Consider the following 10,889-nt stretch of genomic DNA (forward strand, 5'->3'; position numbering starts at 1 on the left):
GGGATGCGGGTGTCTCTCTCTTTCCCTATCTTCCCTTCCCATCTCCATTCCTCTGTCTCTATCCAGTAACGAACAAACAAACAAATAAACAGGGCCTAGAGCAGTGAAACCCAGGTGATGACCAATGAATAGACAAATAAACAAATATTTTCCCCTGATCCATAGCCAAGGAGGTGGTGGGAAGCTGGGAGCAGTCCTGGCTTGCAGCCCAGGGCCCAGTTTAGGGCAGGGTGTGCTGCTGCTTGCTCGGGGCCTGGAGAGCTCCCACGTCTCTGTGTGCCTTTGTCCACCTGCGCTCAGAGTGCTGCCTGCTTCTGCTGGGGTGGGGAAGCATAAGACCCAGCCTTCCCAAAGTGCCTGACAGGGTACCGGGGCTTGAAAATAGGCCGCCCAGGAGGCAGTGCGGTGGATAAAGTGTTGGACTCTCAAACATGAGGTCCCAAGTTCGATCCCTGGAATTATATATACCACAATGATGCTCCCCCCCATCTTTCTTTCTTTTAAATATATATTTTTTTAAATTATCTTTATTTATTTGGATAGAGACAGCCAGAAGTTGAGAAGGAAGGGGGTGATAGGGAGAGAGACAGAGAGACACCTGCAGCCCTGATTTACTACTTGTGAAGCTTTCCTCCTGCAGGTGGGGGCCGGGGGCTCGAACCTAGGTCCTTACACACTGCAACATGTGCGCTCAACCAGGTGCACCACCACCGCCCCCATCTTTCTTTCTTTCTTTAGTTATTATTGGATAGAGACAGAGAAATTGAGAGGGAGAGGGGTTAATAGAAGGAAAGAGACAGAGACACCTGTAGCCATGTTTAACCACTTCTGAAGCTTTCCCCCTGCAGGTGCGGACCAGGGGCTTGAACCTGGGTCCTTGTGTAGTGTGAGTGCTTAACCAGGTATGTGCCACAGCCTGGCTCCTTCTCTCTCTCTTTCTATTTCTCTCTCTCTCATAAATAAAATTTCAGGGGCAGCGGTGGGGGCGCACCTGACTGAACACACACGTTACCATGCTCCAGGATCCAGGTTTGAGGCCCCGTTTCCCACCTGCAGGGGGGAAGCTTCACAAGTGGTGAGGCAGGTCTGCAGGTGCCTCTCTCCCTATCACCCCTCACCTTTTTTTTTTTTTTTTTTTAATTTCTGGCTATCTCTATCCAATAAATAAAGATAATTTAAAAAATTTTAAAAAGTCATCTTCAAAAAGAGATAAAAACCAGCTGGGGAGACTTAACATGGAAGATGCATAGAAGGAAGATGGCAAAAAAAAAAAAAAAAAAAAAAAAAGGAAGATGGCTTTGCCCCACGCAGTCCAGGCCACTCCTGTCAGCAGAGTTTCCCGACAGCCCTGCGGCAGGGAAGGGCTTCTCATCTGCTTAGGTGGAAATGGAGGCTCGCAGAGGTGCGGTGACCTGCCCAGGGCCACACAGCTCCTCACCGAGGCAGAGTGAGTGCTGGGCCCTAGCTAGGTCTGTGGTTCACTTAGCAAACATCTATGGAGGATAAACTGACAGAGAGCTGAAGTAAGACTAAGAGGTGCACACTGAGCTGCCGGGGAAGTATACTAGTCTTTCTGGCAAAATAGTCCAGAAATTCTGTGATGGGAATAGAATCCTAGCTCTGAGCTGTGAACCCTGGGAACTGCTGGCCAGAGGGGGCTACTAAATGTTTGAAACGGGCAAGAGATGATTTTTTTTTTTTTCTTTTCTTCTTTTTCTTTTCCCAGAGTCCTGCTCAGCTTTGGCTGATGGTGGTGCTAGGGATTGAACCTCGGACTTCAGAGGCTCAGGCATGAAAGTCTTTTGGGATCACCGTTGTGCTGTCTTCCCCTGTCTGAGAGATGAACTTTCATTGTACTTGTATTATGATGAACTTAAAAAAATGAGGGGGGCTAGGAGACAGCTCAGGGGGTGTATGCCCCACTGTGTTTGAGATCCCGAGTTTGAATCCTAGTACCACATGGAGGCATCCGGGATGGTGGAGCAGAGTCATGGTGTCTCTACTACTCTCTCTCACTCTCTCTCTCAAAAAACAATGAAAACTTCTCAGTTGGGGAAATGGCTCAACTGGGCGGGTATCAGAGTCTCCAGCCTGAGGCATCTGGTTCCACCCTCAACACTGCATGTGCAGAGCGGTGTGTCTCCTCTTTCTCTCTGCCTCATGTGGAACCCTCATATATAATCAATAAAAGGCATCTTTTTAGAAAAATAATGAAAATTCTCTCTCTGTGACATTATACATGCCCGTTGCTCTCAGTTCATTCCCCAGACAGAACTTCATTCAAAATAATAATACAGGAGGCCAGGTGGAGGTGCACCTGTCTGAGTGCACATGTTACCATGATCAAGGACCCAGGTTCAAGCCCCTGGTCCCCACCTGTGGAGGGGGGAGGGGGGAGGCGTAGGAGCAGTGAAGCAGGGCTACAAGTGTCTCTCTTTCTCTCTCCCCATTTCCCCCTTAGCCTGTAAAAAAACCAAACCAATAAGGGCAGGGGTAGATAGCAGACTAGTTATGCAAAAGAGACTTTCATGCCTGAGGCTCCATATTACCAGGCTCAATCCCCTGCACCACCATAAACCAGAGCTGAACAGTGCTCTGGTAAAACAAAAACAAAAACAATAAATAAAAAAATCAAAACACATGAGGGGGAGCACAGAACTTTGGTGGTAGGTGTGGCTTGGAAGCACGGTCTTACAAACCATTATGAAATCCCTAATAGAATCATATTACATTCACACACACACACACACACACACACACACACACACACACACACATACACACACACACACACACACACTTCAAAATACACTTTGGGCCAGCCAGGTAGCTTACTTGGATAGTGCGCTGCTTTGCCATGTTCTCAACCCAGGTTTGATCCTGACCCCCAGCACTGGAGGAAGCTCTGGTGTCTTTCCCTCTCTCCCTCTGCCTCTCTTCTGTCTGAAAAAGTCAGCCTGGAGCAGTGAAGCTCCAGCAACGGCACATCAACAGACTGAAGTATACGTGGAGGCCAGGCAGTGGCACACCTGGGTGAGCACACACGTTACCATGCACAAGGACAGGGGTTTGAGTCCCCACTCTCCACCTGTATGGGGGAAGACTTCACGAGTAGTGAGGCAGGTCTGCAGGCCACTTTTTATAAAAAAATTTTTTTTTAATCTTTATTTATTTGTTGTATAGAGACAGTCAGAAATTGAGAGGGAAGGGAGTGATAGAGAGGGAGAGAGACAGAAAGATACCTGCAGCACTGCTTCTCCACTTGTGAAGGTTTCCCCTTGCAGATGGGGACCGGGGGCTCGAGCCTGGGTCCTTGCGCACTATAACATGTGCGCTCAACCAGGTGAGCCGCCACCTGGCCCCCTGCAGGTCACTCTTTTCCTCTCTCTGTCTCCCCCCTTCCCTCTCAATTTCTGTCTCTATCCAATAAATAAAATAAAAACATCTAAATATACACAGATGGCTCATGGTTGTCAGGCAAATAAGTGGACAAGTAAACTCCTGACAAGCTAGGCCATGTGTTATGAAGAAAACCCACAATCTCAAGTGGTAGGGATTCCTGGGAGCACCCCAACTTAGACTGGGGGAGGCTTTCTGAGCTCTGATCGCTGGAGCCTGCCATAGTGACCTGCAGGAAGGGTGAGGCAGGAAAGGTGGATAGGAACACAAGGATCTGGGTTCCAGCCCCCCACTCTCTACCTGCAGGGGGTCCGCTTCATGAACAATGAAGCAAGTCTGCAGGTGTCTGTCTCTTCCTCTCTCTAGTTCCCCCTCCCCTCTCAATTTCTCTGTCCTATCTAATACAAAATATAAATAAATAAAAGTAAAGGTGGGTCAGCTAGAATGGCTGGAGCTTGGGGTGCAGAGGCAGGAAGGGAGCTATGTCAGGGCCTGTGGGCTGGAGAAAGGGCTAGGAATTTGCCCTGCAGTCAGCAGGGAGCTGTGGGAGGTTTAGGAGCCAGAGAGTGGCAGAATTCAATGGCTGTGACTCTCTGGGGAAATCCACTTTTACAGCTTCCTGATGAAGGACTCTCTGTGTTTCATTTCTTAATTTTTTTAATGATCTTTATTTATTTATTAGCTACTTAGAGACTGCTAGAAATTGAGAGGGAAGGGGGTGATAGAGAAGGAGAGAAATAGAGAGACACTGGCAGCCCTGATTCACCACGCCAAAAGTTTTCCCCCTGCAGGTAGGGACTGGGGGCTCGAACTCATGTTGTTGCACATTGGAACGTGTGTGCTCAGCCAGGTGTGACACCACCCGACCCCGGGGTCTCTGTGTTCACATGCTCCTGGCGGCAGGCACTTCCAGCCTCACCTGCATTTATGCAGCAAGTATGTGTATCCCAGACCTGTATCTTTATATTAGAAGTATTCCGGGTGGAGGAAAACTCCTTTGTTTATTATTACTATTTTTTTTTCCCTAGAGCACTGCTCAGCTCTGGCTTATAGTGGTGTAGGGGATTGAACCAGGAGAACTTCTTTGCATAACCACTAAGCTATCCCCCCACCAAGAGAGACTCTTCAGGGTCCAGGGCTTGTCTTCCCAGACCCGGGGGCGGGGGGGGGTTTACAGTGATAAAGTGGCCATGGGGGGTGGTTATCTACTGAGGGTCCTGGTGGGTGGCGCTGTGTCTTAACTTCTTCACCCACCAGCAGGGTCTGGGTAAGGTCGCTACCACTGCCAAGCACCCTGTGCCTCCTAGGCGTTTATCCCATGTCCTCTTAGGCTGCCAGCACAAGGATTTGCACAGGAAGATAACTGAGGGTCATAGTGGGCCAGGCTAGGCATCAAGGTCAGCGCCTGAACCCTCATCTGCCAGCTCCTCTCATCGCAAAGCCCCGGTTCTGCCCCCACAAAGAAGGCCCTGAGGCTTCCCTGGAGCATTCTCTGTCCCCAGCCTGAGAGAGCCAGGATTTGAAGGGGGTTGGATCCTCAGCCAAGTCGTTCAGCCCCACATGCCACCTCCAGGGGGCGCTAAGCCGATACCTGTAGGGCTGCGCTTCTGCGATGAACTTGCGCTGCTCCAGGGGCCCAGCGCTGGCGCGCAGCTCCTTCACCACCACCTGGGCGGGAGTGTAGTCGGAGAAGATCTCTCCCAGGATCACCTGGCCGAGGGGTCCGGGGAGTCAGAGCAGGTGGGCCTCTCAGCCCCGGCCCCCAGCCCACGCTGCCCCCCAGCCCGCTCCCCCCTGTCCACGCCCCCCTTCTGGCTCACTACCCTCGGCCCCCACCAGAGGCGGAGGGCAGTGGGAAAGACTCACGGGCCCAGAGTCCGACGGACGCAGGGATGGATGGATGGATGGATGAACAGACGGACGCGTGGAGAGCCGGGTGGCCAGGCGGAGTGGTCAATGGAGTGAGGTGGGAGGCGCTGACCGACAGGAGTGGGGGGGCGTGGAAGGGGGAGCAGGTGAGAGGTGGAGGGTAGCGGTGATGTGATGGGGGGGCCACAGGGGGGCAGGTGGGGGGAGGGCAGATGAAGTGAATGGACACGGACAGGACGTCGCCCCCTCCTGAGGACGAGCCCCCCAGCCCCACTCACCTTGCCGAACCAGCCACTGCCAATCTCCTGCAGATAGCTGAGGTGCTGGCGGCTGAGGCCCAGGGGGGTGGTCATGTCTATGGGGGGGTGGCAGCAGAAGAAGGAGACCCCTGTACCAAGTGCCAGCAGCACCCCTAGTTCAGTGAGGACTGTAGCCCCGCCTGCCCCAACATGCCATGATAGAACCTCGGCCTCCTCATTGACCCTGGCCCCCCCCAACCCCCCAACACACAGGATTCCAGCATCCAATCCATCCTTCCTCTCTGGAGGCCCTGGGGCCCCGACATAGCTCTAGCCTGCCACTTGCTGGCCTCTGGGACTGAGACCCAAGCTGCTCTCTCTAGTGACTGCTCCATCAGAACCCCAAAATCTAGGCTGGGGGTAGGCAGTAGCTTCCACGAAGGAAATTCCACTCTGCCTTCCTGATGAAGATACTGACGTTCCCAGTGGACAGGGCCAGGGCTGTGCTCAGTTTTCATTTCTCCTTCTTCTTTCTTTTTCTTAGAGCACTGCTCAGCTCTGGCTTATGGTGGTGCCAGGGACTGAACCTGGGACTTCGGAGCTTCAGGCATTGAAAGGCTTTTTGCACCACTGTTATGCTGTCTCCCCATTCCCTAGCTCAGTTTCTGTGCCACCCTGACTCTCATGGGGGGGGTACTTTGGCTCTTGGAGGTGGGGAAAAGGGGGGCTCTCTGCAAGATTCCAGGGGTTCCCCACCACTTCCAGTTGCCCTCAGTGGCCTGGCTATGGGGGCCGGGTGCTGGGGAGCTTCCACCCTGTTCCCAAAGGGGTGTGGGGAGGTACCTGAGTGTGCAGGCTGCGGGGCTGGCATGGGCAGGGAGACCTCGGCCAGTGGGAGAATGTAGACATCAGGCAGCGACTGTGAGGAGGAGGTCTCCTCTGCTGGGGGAGTGTACTCCCCAGAGCAATCTTCCCCTTCAGGGTTCTCAAACTCCTGAGGCCCAGAGGAGGGAGAGAGCACAAGGCTGAGACAAAAGTTTCTCCTTGTGTGCGTCGCCCCATCTTTCTCTGAATGCACCCCACATCCCAGCCCATCCCAGCCTGATTTCCATCCAAAGCTTCAGATCTGGCCAACGTGTGTTTGTGTGGTTCTGGTGGTGGTGGTGGGTACTGGAGGAGAAGGCCTGGCGGGAGTCTTCCTGCCTTTGCACCCCTGTCGTGTCCCTCCACCCCCTCACAGCGCACCTCACCTTGAAACCAACATCGCCCCGTTTGCAGCACAGGCAAGTGAGGAGGAGGAAGATGAAGGCCAGCAGGCCCGAGCAGGAAATGAGAACCACGGCATAGGGAGGAGCCAGAGGGGCCCGGCCCAGGGCGAATCCATCTGCAGGCAAAGGGCAGGGCTGGGGTCCCGCTGCCTGTCCTGGCTGCCGGCGTCCATGCCCCTCCCATCCCACCCCGGGCTCGAACTACAACTCCCATTATGCTCAGCACACAGGGGCCTTTTGGCCGCGGAGCAGGGTGGTCCAGGGCATTATGGGAGTTGTAGTTTAGGGCCATCTCAGGTGGTCAGGTTGGGGGTGGGGTCCTGCTCGTCCCCCCAAACTGGGGACCTCTCACGCCCCACACATACCATAACCTCACCCCCTGCACTGGATGAATTCCAGATAGAATCAAGAGAAAGCCGAGTAATTGTGGAGCCTGAAGCTCGGAGAATTTAAAATACGCTCGCACTGACAACCTCATCACCTCCTCTTTGGGGAAGCGGACGAGCCCCCCAGCTGCAGACTGGGAGGGGATTCTTGCCTCACACCGGGCCCTCTAGTTAGCGGGGCTGACACCCATCTCTTTTTAGGGGCGCGGGGAGCACACACACGCCCTGTCCCCAGCCCCGGATTGGGAACTCCGCAAGCCCTGGTCTCCTCCAAAGCTGGAACCAGCCTCCAGTGCCGTGTCCCCCTTAGAAACAGTGTCCCTCCCCTGTGCCCCCTCGCTCCCCACAGGCTCCCTGCACACACCTGCATGCACACACGCGTGTGCACACACATGTTGCCTAACGTAGGGACCCCCTCCCCACCCAGCCGCCAGCCTGCCTCCCACAGGCCCTGCTGCCAGAGGCACCGTCCCCGCCGCCCCGCGGGCCGCTGCGGGGAGCTGAGCGCGCAAGACGGCCGCAGCCCGGGTCCCGCAGCGCGCAGACCCCGGCCGGGCTGAGGGGGTCCCAGACAGACGGCTGGCTAGACGGACAGACTCACCGGGGTGGGCCGGGGACGCCAGGCAGCAGGAGGAGGAGAGGGCCGCGAGGAAGACGAGGGCGCCTGGGGCAGGCATCTTGTCGCCGGATGGATGGAAGGAAGGTGCAGGTGGTGGCGGCTGGGGAGGAGGGGGGGGCGGGCCCTCAGCCCCCAGCCATGGGGACCCGCACGACCCTGGCCTCCCCCCCGGCCCAAGAGAGGGGCAGGAGACGCAGGACAGGGGGAGGGAGGGGCTGCTTAGTGGCTTAGGTAACCCCCTCCCCCTCTCTGAAGGGACAGACAGATGAAGGGATGGAGAGGCGGACAGAGGAGAGGAGCTGGGGAGCCGGGGTTGCTGGGGTGAGGGGGAGAGGTTTGGATTGGGGGTACAGAGAATGAGGGCCCCGCCCCCGAGGACAGTGGGGATTGGGGGAGAGGACAGCCTGTCAGAGGAAAGGTGGGAGGAGAGAGGATGGAGGGAGGATGGAGTGTCGTCATGGCAACAGGCTCCCCAGTAGCATTGGCTGCCAGGAGGGAGGGGCGGGGGAGGGACAGACTGGGACCAGGAGACCCTCAGTGGCGGTGGTGGGAGGGGGAGACCACAGGGCCCACAGTGCCTGGCCCGGACACGGCTGTGACTTGCCAGAGACCAAGTGCCACTCGCCTGGATGCAGAGGCCAGCAGCCCCACTCGGCCCACCCCTGGCTGGCACACGTCTTGGGGACCCTGGCTGACAAAACATCCCACATACAAAGGTGGACAGTCATCGGCAGACGAGGACACGTCCACGTCACACACAAAGATGCAGGGATGACAGGCTGAGCCGGGAACACACAGGGAGGCCAGCCCCCGGCCCAGATGCACAGTCCATGCAACACACACACACACACACACACACACACGCCCTGGACAAAGTGGGTCCCACACTGCTGACACATAAGCCCCAGACACAGACCCACGTCCATGCAGCAGTGACATGCCCGGACATGTGCAGACAAACAGGCGACAAAGAACATAACACACACACACACACACACACAGACACAGCTAGATGCATGTCTTAGTCATATTTCACTTTCACCAATACACATAATCGTATATCTATGGAAGGTACACATGTAACTTCACTAATTTTTACCAGAGCACTGTTTACCTCTAGCTGTGGCAGTGCTGGGGATTGAACCTGGGACCTCAGGCATGAAAGTCTTTTGCACAACCACTGTGAAATCTCCCCAGCCCTTATTTATTTACTTTTTTTTTTTTTTTCCTAGAACACTGCTCAACTCTGGCATATAGTGGTGCTGGGGATTGATCATGGAAGTTTTGGTGTCTCAAGCATGGAAGTCTATTTGGAGTAATCACTGTGCTGTCTCCCCAGCCATTAGCCCTTAATAATAATAATAATAATAATGAATTACTTAATAATTAGAGAGTGCTAGAAAGAGAATCAGAGCATCATTATGGCACATGTAATGCCAAGAATCAAACTCAGGATCTCCTGCTCACAAGCCTGCTGATCCACCACAACCCCCCTTGGCCATGATACATATATATATATATTATTAACATTTGACTCATGTAAAAATACACACACACACACACACACACACACACACACACGGGCAGACACAGCTCACATCCAGAAATACACACAACACACAGAATGACACATACAAAGTTACATTAACCATTGTGAGTAGTAGCATCGTGTTTATGCAACAGACTTTAATACCTGAGGCGGCACAGGGTCCCAGGTTCAATTCCCAGCATCACCATAAGCCAGAGCTGAGAGGTGCTCTGGTAAAAATGAATGAATGAATGAATGAATGAATGAATGAATGAATGAATGAATCAAGCAAGCAAGCTACACAAACCATGTCCAAAACAACATATAAATGTATGGCAGATGGACCCATGTCACAGGTGGTTCCCCCCCTCAACCCGCACAGGCCCGCACACCCGTCTCACACACGGGCACGCGACACGTCTTTTCTTTATTTGTGCTCAGCTGCTAGGCCTTCCGCGCACGTCCTCCAGTGCTTTTACAAGCCCATTGCACTGATGAGGAAACTGAGGCCCAAAGGAAGTGCAACGAACTGGCAAGAGTTGCAGTGTGTGTGGGGGGTCGGGGGCGGGGTGGGGTGGGGAGCCTGGAACTCGCCTGCTGGGGGGTCGCAGAGGAAAACAGACAAGGGTGCATACATCACCAGCCCGTCCGGCCGCCGTCTCGGGGGTCACACCCGGGCCCGCAGCACCCCGATCCGCAGACGCCCCGGAAGCACGCACCCCGCGCCCCGCCCCTCCCCCGCTGCGCAGTCCCTGAGCACCCACGTTGCGTCGCTCCCAGATGCCCCCTCCGTGGCATAGCTGGCCCCACCCGCAGTATGGGGGTCCCCCACGCTCTGCATCCTAAATCTGCAGCGGTGACCAGGGGGCTGAATGCTGCAAGCTGCATTCAGAACGCAGCCCCCCCCCCACTCACCCACCCCCGGCAATCTGCGGCCCCAGGGGAGGAGAGGGGCGCTGTCTCCTGGGGGGGGTCTCATTGGAGAAACTGAGGCACGTTCACTGCGGAAGAAGGGGGGGCAAGGGGGATGCGGAGCCCGTGGCTGCGGGGAGGACTGACCAATGCGCGGGCAGAGAGGACACATTGGGGAGGGAGGGGCCGCCTGGGCGACTGAAGGGCAGGGGACCTGGAGGCGGCAGGGGCTCACGGGAAATGTAGTCCAATTCTTCGGCATTATGGGAAATGTAGTTCTGGCTTATCCAGCCTCGAGTCTCCTGAGGGTTGGAGGAGTCAGCAGGTGGAAAGGAAGTGACAGAAATCCTGTGGTCCCTTGTTTGGGTTTTAGGAAACAAGGAGACAGAATTCAGAATTCTCCAACCTCAGGGAGCAACACAGGCGCTGTGGCTGATCTCACTCTGATCCTGGTTCAATATCTGTTCACTTTTTCAAAGGGAGTATTTATTTATTTAGACCATTTATTGCATATGACAGAGAAAGCAATTTCATAGGAGACTGAGAGACAGAAGCTAGAGTCCTACTACATGTGGTGCTGGGAATTGAACCTGGAGCCTCAGGCATATAAGTCTGATGCCCTATTGGTTGAGTCAGATGCCCTCTCATACAAGAAACATTTCTTCAAGG

The 10,889-nt window shown here is 54.7% G+C and overlaps 1 protein-coding gene across 3 annotated transcripts in view; it reads right to left on the reverse strand.

Annotated features, from left to right (window-relative positions):
* Positions 1–10,030, reverse strand: part of LMTK3 (lemur tyrosine kinase 3) — a 33,313-nt gene extending 23,283 nt beyond the window's left edge. Inside the window, exons 1-6 of one of the 3 annotated variants that reach the window (XM_060173769.1) lie at positions 9,944–10,030; positions 7,763–7,880; positions 6,758–6,891; positions 6,351–6,501; positions 5,547–5,623; positions 4,991–5,109 (exon numbers count right to left, since the gene is read on the reverse strand). In XM_060173769.1, the coding sequence (XP_060029752.1) occupies positions 4,991–5,109; positions 5,547–5,623; positions 6,351–6,501; positions 6,758–6,891; positions 7,763–7,838 (557 nt within the window). In that variant the 5' untranslated portion in view covers positions 7,839–7,880; positions 9,944–10,030. Of the gene's footprint in view, positions 1–4,990; positions 5,110–5,546; positions 5,624–6,350; positions 6,502–6,757; positions 6,892–7,762; positions 8,164–9,943 lie in introns of those variants that run through there. The other 2 variants (XM_007536232.3, XM_060173760.1) reach the window with 2 other exon arrangements.
* Between the last annotated feature and the right edge of the window lie 859 nt (positions 10,031–10,889).

The sequence above is a fragment of the Erinaceus europaeus genome, chromosome 2 (assembly GCF_950295315.1).
Source record: "Erinaceus europaeus chromosome 2, mEriEur2.1, whole genome shotgun sequence".
In the NCBI taxonomy this organism is placed as follows: Eukaryota; Metazoa; Chordata; class Mammalia; order Eulipotyphla; family Erinaceidae; genus Erinaceus; species Erinaceus europaeus.